This window comes from Delphinus delphis, chromosome 10 (assembly GCF_949987515.2).
Source record: "Delphinus delphis chromosome 10, mDelDel1.2, whole genome shotgun sequence".
Taxonomy (NCBI): Eukaryota; Metazoa; Chordata; class Mammalia; order Artiodactyla; family Delphinidae; genus Delphinus; species Delphinus delphis.
This window is the reverse complement of record NC_082692.2, coordinates 9,031,561-9,050,652: the sequence shown is the minus strand read 5'-3', so window position 1 is coordinate 9,050,652 and position 19,092 is coordinate 9,031,561. Positions and strand designations below refer to the sequence as shown.

General features: G+C 42.0%; 1 protein-coding gene across 5 annotated transcripts in view; it reads right to left on the bottom strand.

The window, feature by feature from the left end:
• Positions 1–687: 687 nt before the first annotated feature.
• Positions 688–19,092, bottom strand: part of HIVEP1 (HIVEP zinc finger 1) — a 143,202-nt gene continuing 124,797 nt past the window's right edge. For all 5 annotated transcript variants that reach the window (XM_060023636.1, XM_060023634.1, XM_060023633.1 and 2 more), the window contains 2 exons: positions 3,997–4,508; positions 688–2,408 (listed from right to left, as the gene is read on the bottom strand). In XM_060023636.1, coding sequence (XP_059879619.1) covers positions 1,248–2,408; positions 3,997–4,508 — 1,673 coding nt within the window. In that variant the 3' untranslated portion in view covers positions 688–1,247. The remainder of the gene's footprint in view (positions 2,409–3,996; positions 4,509–19,092) is intronic.

Here is a 19,092-nt window from a genome sequence, read left to right as displayed (position 1 = left end):
TCACAAATGAAGCATCTACAATGCTCAGGTAATAATGCAAATCACTGCAGTGGTAATTGTGGGTACCCTCCCCATTTTTCTGAATAAGTTAAGCCTCTCAGGACAGGGAGTAATCATTTCTAAAGAGTCAACTGAAGTAATTTTGAAGTCTGAATTTGGTTCTTCTGTAAATCCCGGACCCCCTGTAGTTTGGTACTGGACAGAGGTCTCCGGGTGTAACGATCAGGGCTGAGGGAAAGAAGAGGCCAGGCTCAAGCCCAGACCTGGGGTGATACCTGAGGTACGGGGTTTCATGCACCTCACCCAAGCCGAGCTCTCCGGACGACTGTTTTGTAACTTAATTTACAATTCCCAGAAGCTGTCATATTCACCCTTAGGAACTTTGCCCATTTCTGTCCGTATGCTATGTATACTTACAGAAAGTGTTCTCAAGTACTGAATCTCCTCATAAGTTAACAGCTACAGAATTACTCCTCACAAGTTGGAAAAATTGGTCACTTGGCTAAATGGATTTCAGTGAGTTTCACACAGCAGTAACACCACTATAAAGCCCCCATTTCTCAAAAATACGGGTGGAGGGGGGCGAGTGTGGAAGGAATGTTAACCTAGGGCTATCTTCCGAATGTAGGTTGCTGGCCCCTACATGACATAAAGAAAGCACAACTAAAGCGATGGTAAAGTCAGTAAACGATATTTTACTGAAACATAACACAGAAACTCTGTCTGAAGTGTAAAGTTACTGTCTTACGCAAGAAGGACAGACCCATTTTCAAAGACTAATATGAATACAATAAATATGGAGCTCACGTACTAATTTATACACAGAAACTCTGTCCCACAGCCATAAAAATTTATATTTAACAGTGCAACATATAATTTAATCATTGGATTTATTTGACAGGTTTTTTTGCTAAACACAAATAACTACCTGGTTTTCATATACATATATAATATATATTTTATGTATATAGATATTCAACAATCTGTACAGTCTCTAAACATAAAACTCCTAAAAGGCACAATTGTCTATACAACATGTACAAAAATGGCTGGAGCTGACACAAAACAACGATTATTGGTCAAAAGTTCATGATTGCACAAAGATTAGTCATGAGTTTATGTCAGAAAAATGTGCTTTAAGGAAAGGAGGGTTTTCAAAGAAACCTGTAAGTGTTCTATAAAAAAAAAAAAAAAATTCCAGAAAACCAAAACCCAAACAAAACCCCAAACCCGCAAATAAAACGCCCCTAGGTTGCGATCACGAGCCTGTCCTCGTCCTCGTCGCTGCTCACATCGCTGAACTGCGCGGCCTGCCTCCGGGCCGGGGGCGGGGCCGGGGCCGGAGGCCGGGCCGCGGGTCCCTCCCGGTCCAGGGGGCGAGGCTGCCGGCCGGACGGCGGGGGCCCGGATGCTGGTTTGCCCGGAGCCGCAGGGAGTTCGTGCCGGGGCTTCGGGTGATTCCCGGAGGCGGCCGTCCCCGCGTCCAGGCGACTGGAGCCGTCCCGCCTGGCGTGGTCTCTGGCCGGGGCAGGTGGGTCTAGACCCTTCGGTGCGTTTTCCCGAGGAACTCGGGGCGAGCCCTGCGGCGACGCGCTCCCACCGCCCGGGTGCGCACCGGCGGCCGAGGGCTGCTTGGGCGGCGCCTCCCGGGCTCTGTTTGGGGGAGCGGGCCTCTCGGGGGCTCCCTGGGCGTCCACGGTGACCTGGCCGACGGAGGGGATCAGCGTGGGCAAGGCGATGTTCAGGATCTGGAGGCCCGGGATGGGGGGCGGGGGGGCGGGGCCGCTCTGGGAGGAAGGGCTGGCGGTCACCACCTGCAGCCCCACGGCGGCGTTCAGAGCGAGCCCGGGCGGGCGCACCTGCGGGCCGAGGTTCGCGCTGGCCAGGCCTAAAATGTTGACGGTCTCCATGCTCAGTGCCGGCAGGGGCTGCAGGGCCGGCGGACTCGGGTTCTGCAGGCCCGGCACGCGGATTTGGCCGATGGGAATACAGGGCACCACGCTGCTCAATTCAGCCACTCCGGAGGGGCTGGTAGCGCTGGACACTTCGGCGGTCAAGTCCCCGGGGGTGCCCACAGTTCTGTGAATGACGTTGACAGCGGGGATCGTGAGTTGCACTGGCCCAGCTTGGATGGGTACGAACGTGGAGTATGTGAGGCCGGCAGGGACCGCCTGGATCCCCCCGACCGGAAGCATATTATACGGTGTCCTTGACTGCAGCTGGGAATGCAGAGGAAGGTGGCTGAACAGATGCGTCTGGGGAGAAGGCAGGCCTGGAGGCGGATGGAGAGCGACTTGCTGCTTCGGCTCCTGAGCGCCGGGCCGAGGCGAGGTCGTGCAAGGAGGTGCCCCTGCCGGCTGAGGGCTGCGCTCAGTGCCCCGCGGAGGAAGGCTCACGGATGACGGGCCCTAAAAGACAAGACGGAACGGTCCTTGATGGCAGAGCTTCCTTATTAGTCACTGAGCTAAAATCTTTAGCTCCTGTAAAGTCTATTCCTCCTGAGGTAAAAGTATGTACACTTGTATTTTATAAAAATGATAAGCTTGCTAAAAGTTGTATTTTGATTTAAACAATAAATTTCCAACTTAAAACCTATTACACTCTTCATCTCTTTCCAAAGGTCAGCAACAAGTTTTGTAGAGTACTTTACATTTTTCAAACAAATTTCCTGGATATCATCTCAGTTATACTGAAATTAACCCTGAGAGGGGCCATAATTCTTCTTCCATTGTTGTTGTTTCTATTATTGCTGCCACCACCGGCTCCACCCTATTTTAGAGATTAGGAGTTACTGAGAAATTCTGAGATATTAGTTGGCTATGAGTATCGACTCGGGGGAAAATTAACTGGAGGACTCTCCATTTATGAAATAAAGAGCTGCCATTAACGGAAAGGTCTGCAGTTTTCATTTGTTCATTTATTCTAAGTGTATGAAATGTCTACTGGAAACCAGATTTCCAGCCATTGGCAGGTGTGTGAGCGATTTGGGGATAGAGAAGGTTAGAGCACAGGTGACTAATGTGAGAGTAATGAAATGTTAGTAGAAGGGATAAATCTCACCAATCCTCCCTTCCACCCAAGATTATCGTATAAATATTAGCTTTTTCCTGATATATCCGTATTATGGAACTACATTAATGTACATACTAATTTAATTAATGTTACTTAAATAGGAACGTAATTTAATTAAATTATATTAATGTAGGATAGGCTACAGAAATCCAATCTTTTCACAGTCTTTTTAGTTTTCTCCAGTGATACCCAGCAATCCAAAATCTGCCGCATTTAGAAATAAATCCTATTACAATTATCAGTCCATACCAGAGGTAAGAGAACTGTCAATGAGAGAGAAGAACGGATTCCTCACAAGCCCACCAGGGTTTGTGAAAGCAGGAATCATTCACAGCACACATGGAGGGTGACTTTCCCGAGGCCTGAGTCTGGCCCTGAGCTAGTTCTTGGGCAGGAAGCTTTCCTAAGCTGTCACAGCAATTTGATCATTCAAGCAAAGTGAACTTCTTAATACGTTTTTTGGGTCACATTAACTTTGTCATGGAAACTGGTAGCTGCCTGCTAACAGGGGCAAAATGCAAAATGTTCAGGTAATTTAGTGCAAATCCACCACATCGATGCCAGTGGAAGATCATCTCAGAGGAAGCCGTGGAATACGTAGGTCCCAAGACTCACATTCTCTGTTGGCACACACATACTTTTTATTCCAAGATTTTTTTAAAAAAATCCAAATAATAACAAATGAGTATACTGTAAATATACTGGTTCTTTTACAGACTTATAATACAATATACAAACTCTGACTAAAATACCTAGCAAGAATCCAAAGGACATAAATGTCCTTTGGCCTTAAATCAAACAAAAAAATAAGGTTAAAGAAACTGCCTTAGCTGTAAATGAGTAATTTAAGTGCACTGATTTCTTAAGTCAGTAGGTTCCCCATATTCAGTAGGTTAAACGAAAAGAAAACCACCAAGTTATTACCTGTGTTAAAGCAACAGCCTTTCCTGCCACAGAACTTCCCAGGACCTCTTCGGATTCGGGGTAGTCCACAGACATCTGGTGACACGGGGACCTGGGCGCAGCCTCGGGTGACCTGGCAGAGTCTCCAGGAGCGGCTGCCTCACCCTCATCCCCCGCAGCCCGCTGCCTGGTCCTAACCGGAGACCCCGGCTTCCCGCCGTAGTCCGACTGCACTGTGCTAAGCACGGTCATCTTGGTGGGCAACGCTCTCGGGAGAACATCCATCGGGTCCGTGTGTCCCCCAGAAAAGCAATCAGGAATCCTGACGTCCTCGTCAGCACCCCGACAGTCCTGGAGGCCGCTTCTAGCCGGAAGGCGCTGCGGGCTGGCCGTGGCCGAGGGGGCTGCCGACAGGACCGACTCGGCCTGGCTGTCTTCATCCTCGTCTTCGTTCTCGTTCTCGTCCTCATCTGGGCCATCGGATTCTTCAAGATCATATCCAGACCGCTCGTAACTGAATCTTTGTTTTTCATCTGATAAAAACAACCGGGAGGGTATGTTACAGAATGTTTTGCAAGTGGTCGAATGCAACCTTTTCTTTTTTATAAGCTTGGCAATACTGTGAGGAATGTTCAAGGCAAGGGCTCTACCCATAAAAAGGCTACGGTTTAGTCAAGGAGAATGACATGCGGAGGTCAGTCTGTGCAGCAGGAATCAGGGGAGTGAGGCGCCGACAGAGTGGGGCGTGGCCAGGGAGGCTTGTTAGGGATGCAGAACGTGAAATGAACCTCGCGGGAGCAGACAGGCAGAGGGTGATACACAACGAAAACCAGAAATAAAGGCCTCAAATATTATACTCGTAAAACCTGCAAAAGAAAACTGAACTATATAAAGAAAATTAACAAAGAGTTCACTGCAACTCTTTTTCTGAGCTCTTTTTCTCTATATACTTGTTTGTATCTCCCTTTTATTGAACAAATGAAAACAAAACCAAAAAAATGATGGTATTTCGTATTTGCAAACAATAATTTTCCTTTATATTTGAATAGTAGTTTAGGCATATTTCCACTGTCCTCTGAGTAGTAATATTCTGTAATATTTAATCCTTGTACATTTTTTTTTTTAACTGAGAAAGGTACTAAATTTTCCCATCATTTTTTTCTATAATGACTCAACCCACTTCTCACAGGAAGGGGAACATTAATTAAAAGTCATTAATATCAGCCTTATAATGTCATGTGAGACTGTGTTTAACAAGGAATATTCAAGATAATCTAGGGAATAGTTTCAGATATCTCATAAGCTCATGTGAAATTGGATTTAAAACCTTATCTATTCAAAATCTTGCAAAATTAGAGGTACTTTCCCTTAGAAAGCTAATAAAGTTTAAAAAGTTAAATGGACGAGGAGTGCAAAATCTCTACCCCAATTCATTGTCACTGAGCTATAATAAAGAAGGCATCAGACCAAGTTCAACTTAGCTGTGATACAGTCTGCATTTATATGTTCTTTTTGAAGAGAAAAAAACGTGAACAGAAATAATTAATAGGTATATTTCCTGGGTTTTCCAAATGGTTTGCACATTAATTTACTACTCTTTCTATATTACAAAGATAAGTTCTTAGAGAAAAGTCTTGAAGCATCAACACCAACACATTTGAGGATGTTTATTTCTAGGAGACAGAACAGACTAGAACTTTTATGTTTTTTTTAATCTCAAGCATATATTACTTTTATAATTAAAACATTCAAACAGAAAACATATACGTTTAGATTCCTTTCATATGTGATTTCATGTCTTTTGATTTATGGGTTCTACTATTTTGCTGTAAAATCATACATAAAATAACACCAATCTGTTGAATCCCACCAGATGCCCATGCTGGACGTGGAATGGGTGACTTCCGGGTAGATGCCCTGCCTCCTGCCTCACAGATCCCTCTCTGATACCTTGTCTGATGTCTGAAATGCTAAAATGAGAGAGTCATCCCCCATATATTTTGAATTTGCCACATGAATGCCGAATCAGATGTATTTTTAGAGATTTTAATATGAGAAAAAATTTTTCTTTCAAAGGAGAAAGTAAAAAAACTCAAAACAAAACAGAAGAAACCGGATGACTGACGAGAGGGAACAGGTTACTGGAGAGGGAGGCTGATTTCATCAGAGGCCAACCCTGCCGCAAAGCCTGACTAGGGTGAGACTTGCTTTATCGTAAAAGCTATTACTTCTTTTCTTTTCTTTTTTTTTTTTTAAATAACAGGCCTAACTTTAAATTTATGACTTTCCTTAAACCCATTATAAGGTTGAAGTCCCAGGCAATCAAACAGCCCAAACTCTAGAGACAGTGTCTGTAGGAAGATTTCCTTAAACCCATTATAAGGTTGAACTCCCAGGCAATCCAACAGCCCAAACTCTAGAGACAGTGTCTGTAGGAAGAGAGGAGACACATGCTTGTGTCATCTGGGGCAGATGCAGCAGGACACGGGTCGGGGGAGGTCAGCTAAATGGTTGACAGACTGGTTAGAGCCAAGCGTGGGCTGGGAGGGCTGTGTGACTCCTCTGGGGCTACATTCTCTTGCAGGCTCTATGTCATGAACACCATTCAAGCACTCACAGAAAAGAGCACTAAGTATCCATTGTGGTCCAGATCCGGGGGAGAGCAGCAGCATTTAGGAGGGGCAAGGAACTCCCCCTAGGTCCCTCTCCCCTCTCTCCACTAGGGAACAAACACTTTGTCCTGTGAAGAGGAGGGCAACAAGCATTGCTGCCCTTGGGAACTTTGGTGAAAACTTACTGCAGTAGGGAAAGGGAATGAATAAGAGAAAAAACACAACTCTACTCCTTAAGGAGGGACAAGGTTGCCAGCTGAGTCCACCACAACAGCTGAGCTAGGGAAGGAGAACAAGAGGGCCACAGTCCAGAAACCTGAGAACATGGTGCACGTAGAAGGCTGAGGCTGCATCAGAACAGAGGTGGCATCCCATCCTCCTCTTCACCCCCTAATGCCAAGTTAAGGAGCTTGAAATGAGAGGTAACAGCAAAATACTGCTGGAAGAGGACCAGGAGAAGAATAGAATGTGTAGAGCACCCTCTCTGAGGCATAGCACAAAGGAAACACCTAAAACTGGAAAGGAACAAGCACTTCTCTTATAACCCAACCCCCACCGCAAACAAGAAGTGGCTCTATAGGAATCTGAAGGCTTTGTTGCTCTGATGGTAGCCTTAACAACAACAAATCTCTCCAACCCAGTCCAACTCTTGACTAGAAACGTTCTAACTCCCACACAAAGGGCCTTGCTAGGCATAAAAACCATGTACATTAGTCTCTACTGTCTTATGCAAGATGTCTAGCTTTCAACAAAAATTACAAGGCATACAAAAAGGCAAGAAAAAACATACGCAGAAGAGGAAAAGCAATCGGAACCAGTCAGATATGATACAGATGTTAGAACTTGCAGAGAATTTAAAATAATTGACCAATATGTTAAAGGCTCTAACGAGAAAGGTGAACAATATATACTACCAAGCGGGAATTTCAACTGTGAGATGAAACTATGAAAAAAAAAAAAAAAAAGAAATGCTAGCAATGAAAAACACAGTAACAATGATAAGAAAAGAAAAGGAAAAAAAAAAAAAACAAAAACAAAAACAAAAAACCCCAGAATTCTATGTTCTATGCTCATTGAAAATAATTTTCAAAGATGAAAGAGAAGTACAGACTTTCTTAGAAAACAAAAACTGAGGAGATCCACTGCCAGCAGACCTACTTGACAATAAATGTTAAAGGAAGCTCTTTAGGCACAGGGAATATGGTATCAGATGGGAACTCATATTTACCCCCAAAAAAGAAAAGCAATGGAAATACAATAAATGAAGATAAAATTTTAAAAAATTTTTAATTGCTTGTTCTAAAAGATAATTTAATGTCTACAGTAGTAAAAATGTGCTATATGTTTAGAGCATGTGTAAATGTAAATGGTATAACAATAATAGCACAAAGGATGAAAAGGAGGAATTGTGAATACACTGCTATATAAAGTCTTTACACTACATGTAAAGTAATGGAATATTATTTGAAGGCAGATGACTAAATTTTCTTAAAAGACACAAATAAGTCAACAGAGGAGAAAAACAGAACCATAAAAATGCTTAATTAAGGCATAAAAAGAAGGAAAAAATGAAGCAAATAGGAAACAGCTGGCACGATGATAGATTTTATTCCAACTACATGAAAAATAAAAATAAAAGGAAGGCTCTAACACATGAATTTAAAGAGAGAGACTGCTAGACTGGGTAAAAAAGCAAGTCCCAAGTATATATTATGGATGAGAAACCCATTTTAAATATAAAGACATAATAGATAGAAAGTAAAGTTTGTAGAAAGATATACCTTTAAAAATTAACTAAAATACAGCTGAAAAAACTATATGCTAATATCAGACAAAGCAGACATCAAAACAAGGAATATTATCAAGGATGAACAGGAACGTTACATAATGATCAAAGGGTTACCTTTCCACGAACATACAACAATCCTAAATGTGTAGCAGTGAAACCAGAGCTTCAAACTAAATGAGGCCAAAACGAAAAAGCAATAACCAAGTCCACAACTGCAGCTGAAGACTTCAGCACTCTACTCAGTAACGGATGGAACAAGCATACAGAAAATCAGTAGGAACACGGAAGACTTGAAAAATACTGTCAACCGTCTAGACCTAGTTAACAGTTATGTTCCATCCAAAGAGCAGAATGTGCTTTCCTTCTAGGTGTACGTGGAACATTCACCCATGTGTATATTCTGAGCTGCAAAGCCAACCTCGACACATTTCAATGAATAGAAATCATACTTACGTTTTTGCTTGAAAACAGAATAACCTAGAAATCAGTTACTGGAAGATATCTGAACAATCCCCCAATATTTCAGAATTAAATAACACATTTCTAAACAATCCATGAGTCAGAAATGAAAGCCTCAAAGAAAAGTTAGAAATATTTTAGCTAGAAATGTAACTGGATAAAACCCAAAATATAACATTCAAAATTCGTGGGATGCAGCTAAAGCAGTGGTTAGTGGGAAATTTATTGTATCCAACACTTCTATTAGAAAAGAAGAAAGGTCTCAGATAAATAATCTAAGTTCTCAGCTTTAGAAATTAGAAAAAGACAATCAAACTAAACTGAAAGCAAGGAGCAGGAAGGAAATAACAGAGGCATCTTTCAAGTGGCCAGTGGCTACGAAGCTATAGCACATCAATACGACGGAATACTACTCAGCAATAGAGAGGAATGAACTACTGACACCCACAAAAACATGGACAAATTCACATGTATTCTGCTAAGTGAAAGAAGCCAGACCCCCCAAAGCTCCTTATTCTGATTCCTTTCGTATGACACTCTGGAAAACGTACGAATACAGGGAGGAAAAGAGATCAGTGGCTGCTAGGGGCTGTTGGATGCAGGGGGGAGGTGTCCATACAGAAGTGGCGCAGAGGAATTTTGGGGCGATGGAACTGTTCTCTGTGGAACTGTGGGGCTGGACACACGATTGTACACATTTGTCGAAAACCACAGAACTGTGCACCCTAAGGTGAACTGTAGGGTGTGTAAATACAAACACAACTAACCAGGATGTGGTGGAAATCTAAGATGAAACGCAAGCTGAGACGGATGGCTGAGTACAAATGAACTCCACAACCATGACCTAGGTAACCCTGGCAAAGGGGGTTCTGACCAGACAATGTGAAGGCTAAAGACAAAAAGAGCTGCACACAGACACTATGCTGTGATTGTAAACCTGTTTTTCACAGGTGGGTCAGCATTTCTGGAACTAGTTTATTGGTATGCTAGAGTTGAACAAGTAAGTGAACATACTGTAGATGAGAAGGTTTCTCACTGTTGGTGAAAGAAAAAAAAAGGAAATGGAGCAGGCTAAAATAAACTCTGTGGGACTGGACTGGAACTGGAATTATCAGTATGGATTCATGTTCTCGTTTGTGTGTGTGTGTGTGTGTGTGTGTGTGCGTGTGTGCGTGTGTGCCCACGTACACATACACAGATACAGAAATAAACACAGATGTAAGTATATGTACGAGTTAGCATAAATATGCATATTTCCCAGCTCTATCCAACGAAAGGGGCTAGAAGAAGTGACAGGTTAGTAGCCAGAAACACACCACCTAGCGGCTAGATCTTGGTTCCTAAATACCATTCTCCAGTAACGTGAACCAGGGGTCCCTGGGGAAATGGTGAACTCCATGGCTGGAACATCTTGGGTGTCAAAAAGTAAGGAACTGCGATTCCCAGGTGGCGCAGTGGTTAAGAATCTGCCTGCCAATGCAGGAGACATGGGTTCAAGCCCTGGTCCAGGAAGATCCCACATGCCTAGGAGCAACTAAGCCCATACGCCACAACTACTGAGCCTGTGCTCTAGAGCATACAAGCCACAACTACTGAGCCCACATGCCACAACTACTGGAGCTCACACGCCTAGAGCCCGTGCTCCACAACAAGAGAAGCCACTGCAATGAGAAGCCTGCGCACCGCAACGAAGAGTAGCCCCCGCTCACCACAACTAGAGAAAGCCCGGGAGCAGCAACAAAGACCCAACACAGCCAAAAATAAATGAATAAATAAAATAAAAATTAAAAAAAAAAGTAAGGAACCACTTAAAGAAAAAAAAGAAGCAGGATGTTGAAAGGGCATAGGAACGGACCTCAAAGAGCTCTCAATGGTCAATGAGAACTTGAGCTGCACAATAAATAACTGGATTATAACCCAAAGAATAAAATACATAACCTTGAGTCCATACTGATGTAAATGAATGAACGGATGAATGAACTAATGGAGAAATGGTAACTTTTCCTTGCAGAAAAATTCTAATTGATAAATTAGAACCCCATAGCAATACTTACCACAGGCAAGATCCCTCAGTGCATAAACAGGATACCTGCATAGTTTTAAAGTATCTCCGCAAATATGTAATATTTATAAAGGGAACAACAGTAAGTTTACAGTAGCTAGTCCTGGCAGACATCACCTTAGCCGAGTAAAGAAGGTTAACGTGACCAGTAATACACACTGACATGCTGTACCCCCGATATGATGCACTAAGAAAAGCATAACCACCCTATGGCGCCTCCCCAATAATGTATACCCTCAATCCAGCTGTGAGCATATATCAGAAAACCCCAAACTGAGAACAGTCTACAGAATAACTGATCAGGACTCTCTATAAATGCCAAGGTCATGAAAGACAGGAAAGACTGAGGGGCACGGTGGAGGAGCCACGACGACTAAGTGTGATGTGGGATCCTGAAGGGGAGCCTGGGACGGGAAAAGGACATCAGGGGAAAAACTGGTAAGTCCCATGCTTTAGTTAGCAATCCTGAGCTGACAAATGTTCTTGGTTATGTAAGATGCTAGCACAGGGGAGGCTCGGTAAAGAATATACAAGAACTCTCTCTACTAGTTTTTCGACTTTCTACAAAGACCAAAATAATCTTTTAAAAAATGACATTAAGGAAAAACCTATTTGCCAATGCTCCAGGACCTTTATTTTACTCTACTGACACCAATATTCTGTCTCATTCAGATAAGCCTGCACAATCTCCATCTCCCTGCTGTTCTTATTATACCCATCAAGACTTCTCTTTCTGACAAGCAATTTTTTTCTTTCCCATTATTTAATAGGAAACTATTAATTGAAACAAATTCCAACACTTCTCTTGTTTAATTTAAAGGCACAGGTAATTTCTCCAAAATACATCCTAACACACACACACACGCTCTTTAAATATCTGGCACCTAACACTATTCTTACCTTGTATCTGTAACTGTATTTTTGCAGTTCTTATTCAGTTGTACGTATGATGCCTGAATGCCTCTACTCCGGTTCTAGCCATCGAGACTGCGAGAGAGCCCAGCTCAGTACTACAGACAGACCAGTGCCATCTGATCATAACTAAAACAAGGACTAATTAAGGACCCGACTTTTTATCAGACAATGATTTAAAAAAAATTTAAAAAGCAGTTAATTATTTTAAAGTGTGAAGCCCACAGCTCAGAAGTGTCAGAGCCAAGATTTAAACCCAGGTCTCCACATTCAGATGTCATATTATAAAAACCTAACCACAGAATGATCTGAAAGAAAGGTCAACAATGAACTACAGTCAATAACCTAGCTTATAAATATGCATGAGTGAGTTGAATATTTACAGGTACAGACATTAAAAGCTTCAAGTAATTATTTCATTTTGAAGAGTAGAACATATAAAATACAATCCCCAAGGAAAATGTAAACTAATAACCTTTTTAATTTCACAACAAATACACTGTATTTTACAGTAAGTATGGAAGTTTAAGAATAATTAGTTATACTATAAATCTTTAAAGTTTTTAATTTTACATATAGATACAAAATGTCAGTGTATGCAGCGTATGAGAAGGATTTATAAAGAACACCATACGCTTTTTAATGGGGAAGGGAGTAAGACTACTTGGCTCCCTTTTAATGTTCTTTGGCCTTGATCGTCCCATACTTCAGATCAAGGTTTGAAGTATTCTGGGTGGGAAGACGTACAGGCTGGTGTCCCTGGACCTTTCTTTCTCCCTGGACAGAGCCACATGCCTACGGCTCACAGAGGACTTGAGAAGAGCTGGGATTTCTTTCTGTAGTTTTCCTTCCCCAAGATAAGGATTGAATAATGTTTATCTCTCTACGTGCACTGGGTCGTAAAACTCCTGAAGGGGAAGACCCCTGTCAAAGTTTGGGAACCTGAAAATGAATCTGGGGTCATTACATATTTGTTAAACAGGGTGGATATTCTAGGGTGACCGGAACAAGATACAGTGGATAACGTAAATGAACCGAAGACAATGGCATCTTTTAAAGATGCACAGCACCAAAACAGAGCCCAGACACCTCTGCTCTCTGGATGCATGCTAAGAAAAGTCCTTTCGTATTACTGCCCTGTCCCCTTAACCCCTACCCCCAACGAAGACTGCTGCTATCCGGTCAGAAGCTGTGCAGGGTAGAAGACCCAGAAAAGAAAAGTGACCTGCCCGTGACAAGTCAGCAAGGTCAAGAACACAGACGTGTTAACTCCTCCAGAACTTGCCATTTTGTACTTTGTGATACTGCTCGTTTTGCTACAGCCTGTTACTGAGCATAGTAACTACGACGGCATACTACACTGAGTTCCTATTGTATCAGGGGCTGCCAAACCATAGTTGCTGGCCTCACGCGGCTCCTGCCTGTTCTTTTAAATAAAGTTTTACTGGAACACAGCCAGGCCCATCATTTACATACTGTCTATGGCAGCTTTCCTGCCACACTCACAAAGTTTAGTTGTCACGCCAGAGACTGTGCGGCCCACAAAGCCTAAAATACTGATTATCAGGCCCTTTACAGAAAAAGTTTGCCAACATTTTACTCGTTATGTTTAAACCTAACAGCCACTCGTGACAGAGCTGATACCAAACTCATTTTACACAGGAAGTTAAGAGACTTAAATACAGCTGGAAAGCATCAAAGTCAGAATTTGGAAACAGGTTTTTTTTTTTGTATTTAGGAGTCTTGTCATTACTCCAGTAAGATATACTCTATGACAATTGTTCCTTCCTTGCTTTGTACAATGTAGACTGTACTATGCCAGCAGGGGGAAGGCTGTAGCTCACCCCTCTGCATCCCCCAAGGACCCTAGAACAGGTATAAGGAACCCATACTTGCAGAACAAATTCATAAATAAATGGCCTATAAAATTTCTATTTAATTTCTGTCCTCCTAGATACATTCCCAACTCATTACAAATAAAATTTCTACTACTCAGTACAATTTTACATATGTGTAAAATTAATTCTTCTATTTTCTGTGAATTTAAATTCATGAGGGAAAAAGAAGGTAAACAATGCAGCAATATTGTTTTTCAAAAGTAATTTATGTCAAACCACTTCCCTGAAGATGTGTTTCAAAATCTGATTTCAGTTGGATGAACCCCAGGCTGCCCTCCCATCGCTGCCCCACAGTGACCCCTGCTGGCTGAGCCAGGAGGGGCTTCCCTCAGACAGGCTCCCCTGGGAGGTCAGCAGCACCTCCCTCTTCAACATTCTGCTACTGCTGTAATTGGTCTGCTTTTGTTTTCCTCATGTTTAGAAAAATTACTCTGAAATCCAGACAAACAAGGGAAACCTGGGGAAAAAGTCTTTTAAAGCATGCAACTACTGCAGTAGTGGGTTTTTGTTTGGGTTTTTTTATTAAACTATGTTTTCATCTTAACAACATAATGAGCCAGGGTTTAACGTTTGTTAACTTTAGGCAGTAAACCAAAAGGCAGTGGTATCTGCACTGTTCATTAACGACATACACACTTCTTTAACTGTAAGTCCCAAGACCTATCATGGTTTCTTATTGTGCGTGGAAGTTTCTCTTAAAAGAACTAATAATGTTTTCTGTAAACATCCCAGTGACAAAAACATATTCTACAGGTTTCATTTTGAAAGCACTTCATTTAGAAAAATTCATTAAATTTATTTTAAGGGTAAACGTGATACAGGTTTTAAATCCTGTGATCTAATGCCATCCTCTTACACGCATCATCCTAAGTACTGAACCTCCAGCGGGAACAGTGTTTCCAGTTGCACCTTGCCACACTGAATGGTTCTCCCAGTCTGGCAGTGGAGGGCACATGTTAACATTCCGAGCAGTCTGTTGACAAAAACATTCTTCGGATCAAGGACATGAAAAGCAAATAGCCAGCAGCATGGTTTTTGACACAAAAGGTGAAAAAGAAAAAGTACTTACTAATACCCCAAGAACACAGGGACGCAATTCCTGAGGCTGTATCGTTTTGCACGGCAAGAATACAGGGACACGTGCAGCTGGCTGGAGGGATTAGACTTTTCAGGAACACCTACTATAACTACAGCTTGAGTTGCTAGTTTTAAACTACACGGGAACTCCTTTGAGATGTCAAATGTCCAAATTTTAATGGCTGCCTTAGATAAATTTACAGTCCCCTCTGCTTAATTCAAAATAAATGTTTCCCAACATCTCTAAATTTACTCCATTTGAAAATTGGAACAAGAATTCATCTGCTGAAGGATAAAATGGTTAGGGCTTCCCTGGTGGCGCAGTGGTTGAGAGTCCGCCGGCCGATGCAGGGGACACGGGTTTGTGCCCTGGTCCGGGAAGATCCCACATGCCGCGGAGCGGCTAGGCCCGTGAGCCATGGCCGCTGAGCCTGCGCGTCCGGAGCCTGTGCTCCGCAACGGGAGAGGCCACAACAGTGAGAGGCCGGAGTACTGCAAAAAAAAAAAAAAAAAAGGGCAGCCATACAGCCCGCTGTTCTAAGGGCAGTAAAGCATCAAAAAATCAGGAGTCTTTGCTCCTGCATCACAGCTTCTTCACGCTGACCTTTAATAAGCACTCTATCAACCAGGAAACATGCACATTCTGCTGGTGAATGACATTCAGAGTATCAAGTTGGTAGAGAGTAGAAAACAGGTTTAGGACATTCAAAGAAAGAAAAAGATTGAAGATAATACCAGGAAAAGAAATACTGTAGATAAGTAGAAATAAATATACAGTAAACCTTTGATGAAAATAAACAAAACAAGGCAGATATTAAGGAAAAATTCAATATGAACATAGAACAAAAAGACTTGGACTTTTCCCAGAAAACCAGAAGCTGACCAAGACATTACCGAATGGTAATGAGTTTTCAAAAATAAATATGGTGGGATACTCTGTAGTAACACTGGCCTTTGGAGAGCCTTTAACAAATTTTGTTGAATAAATGAAAGCTCAGAGATGATATTTCTTGATGATTATGTATGTGCTACAGAAAAGATCAAACGACCAAGCCCCCTAATCTTTCCTCTAGACCTTAGAAACACTATCCTTAGGTTTCTGGTTGCTATTCTGCAAAGCCTGGCATTTAGAATCAGGGTGCCCAAATAATATCCTTGTGGGGTTCTTTTCTTTAAAATGTTTACCCCATTTCCCAGATGTCTGAGATAATCAAGGTGTAAATATCTGGAACAAGTTCTTGCATATCCTGTTAGCACTGGCTGTTTAGGTATATGTGACTTTCATATAAGTGTGCTGAATTGAATAGTCCTTCCTAAGGTGCTGTAGGACTCCACTTCTGACAGAACTGCCCTGCTGTCAATGTGAAATATGAAGGTGGCTATCAAAACTACTTAAGGATTTTATTCAGTATCTAGAGAAGACTTAATGTCACAAATTTTCGTATTGATCAAGACGATGTGTCAGTGTACTGGTTTCCCAAGAGACACGTGGCTCCTGAACCTGGCTACTTATTTTTCTTTAATCACCGTTATTTGGTAGCCATCTGTAATCTAGTTGCATAATTAAGTGAGAAACTTCGACTGTGTTTAGGAAAGCCTAGGTGACAAAGGAGATTCCGCTGATAAGAGTTTACTCAGTAATTTCATACTTGCGTATTTCATATAGTAGATCAGTCACGTCCCTGGATAAATGCAGCCGTGAGGGCAACATGAAAGGCATCGGAAGAGCCACTGGAATCACTACCTTTTGGGACACAGGTAAGAAACTGCTGTGACACCTAACTGCTGGCCAAACCTTAGCATCTTCCTGAATTTTTACGTAGACACGCAGCAAATGGAATCTCAGTGCGGTTTCTAGCAGTGCACTGTGCAGTGGGCTTAACACCAGAGTTACATTAGATTAAGAGTATGAGAAATGACAGTATGACCCTAGGATGCCACAAAAGCACTTGATAAAACTGTTCATCATTAAAGGGAAGAGACAGCAAGTTATGTGTGGAAAGACCCTACATTACACGATGCAATTTCATCACTTATTTTCATTTGTTGGGCCAGGAAAATAGGGAATACACTGTCAGGCAGCCATCTCGAGCTGGCGGCTGAAGTCTCAGAAGGAACCGCTGCCATGAGCCTGATCCCTGAGAAGGGGGAAGCTTCCAGGTGTGATCAGGGAGGCAGGAAACTCCTACGGGCAGGGAGGAAGCAGGGGGAGAGAGAACCCAGCATGTCAGATCACTCGGCACTGACCAGATTCTGGACCCCAAGCTTCCTTCTACGAGCAGATGTACACCTCAAAGATTAAAACTATGATAGTTGAAAATATTCTCCCTCCTATTTTTTTTTCAAGTTAGTCACTACTTCTACTACTACTATATGGCTAATAATCTGTAATTTTCCTTGGAAAATTAAATTGATAGTAAAATGAAACACTTCGTAACACACGCCACTACTTCGTGCAGCACCCTTATGGAGTTGATAAGGGCGCGGTTTTAAAACATACCCGGAAACACTAAGGTAGGAAAAAATCAAGTCCTTATCTTTTATGATAGTCTAGTCTGTGGGGAAAGTTCTACCCCTTGGTGCTGCTCAGCAGAAATGAATTCCAGGAGAAATAATGCTCCCTAATTTAATAAATGAAGAGCAAGATTTCTAAATGAGTCATTATACACATATACATACAAAATTGGGTGTCACAAGGGAAAAAATCGTACCAGACTTTCCACCCAAACCTGTAAACTCCATCTGGTAGAGAATGAGGGATGCTGAAACGCTGAGGTACTCTGTTCATAAAAACACCCTTTCAGAAAAAGATTAAAAAAAATTATTTATTTAGCTGCACCGGGTCTTAGTTGCAGCACATGGGATCTTTAGTTGCTGCATGCGAACTCTTAGCTGTGGCATGTGGGATCTAGTTCCCCGACCAGGGATCAAACCCGGGCCCCCTGCACTGGGAGCACGGAGTCTTAGCCACTGGACCACCAGGGAAGTCCGCCCCCAAAAGATTTTTGCTCTCTCGTATTATTTATTATTGTTGCTGCCGAATGGGACTAACCACTTAAAGAAATCATGCTTCTTTTAGTCATTATTGTCTAAATTCCCACTACAAAATAAAACAGCAGCGGCAGAAAGAAAAAACAAACAAAAGCTCAGCAATGAAAATTCCTGGGGACACAAATTAAAAGCCTACTATTTGTTGTTTGCTTGTTTAAAAAACATTTGAGAAAATAATCCAGATTAAAAGTCAGATGTATATGGGACTAAAGAGGTAGTGGCTTTAAATTACTTTAGATGATACAAGAAAAAAAAAAAATCCCTCAGACTTTCTTAAAGGAAGGTGCTAAAACTCCCCTGCATGCTAGGACCTGTCCCCCAGAGCCCTGCCCAACTCTCTCATCCTGCCCCATTTATACTCCTGATGCCCTATTCCCCTCTCCCAACCTCTGGGCTTTTGCTCAACAACTCCCCCGGTCCAGAATGCTTGCCCTCCTTTACCCCGCCCCCTCATCAATACTTTTTCAAACAAAGCAATATATGCATAATTATATTTTGATATATTTCCTTTCTTTTCGTTCTCCTAGGATACCCTTAGTCATCCTTCTGTTCCAGACGAGGCCGTCACTGTCCTTCCCAGATCCCAGCCTTGAGGAGTGAACCCTGCCAAGTCTGAGCTCACTCCAACGTCCCAACATCACAGCCACAGGCGAGGAGCTCCTGAGGGCAGTGACTGTGGACATACTAGACAGTTGCTGCGGTGCTAAATAAATAATCAATCACAAAGAGAATAAACTCTTCTTCTCTGGAACCACTGAAAAATGGAACAGATATTTATCAGTCTGCACAGATCATTACTGAGGATGAAAAAATGGAATCGTCAGGATAACTTAAAATATCTTCTAGTCTTCTGATCTAATAACCAATAAATAAATAAAAAATATCTTCTAGTCTTCTGATCTAATAACCAGTAAATAAATCTAATAACCAATAAATAGTCTTCTGATCTAATAACCAATAAATAAATAAATAATCAATCACAAAGAGAATAAACTCTTCTTCTCTGGAACCACTGAAAAATGGAACAGATATTTATCAGTCTGCACAGATCATTACTGAGGATGAAAAAATGGAATTGTCAGGATAACTTAAAATATCTTCTAGTCTTCTGATCTAATAACCAATAAATAAGAAATTAACAAATGAGTGGCCATCATCACCTTGAAAATTCCTATATCGACCACGGCCAAATCATGTAAACACTATTCATAGGTAAAGGCATTAAATATTGTATTACAGCTACCACTGAATTGTAGT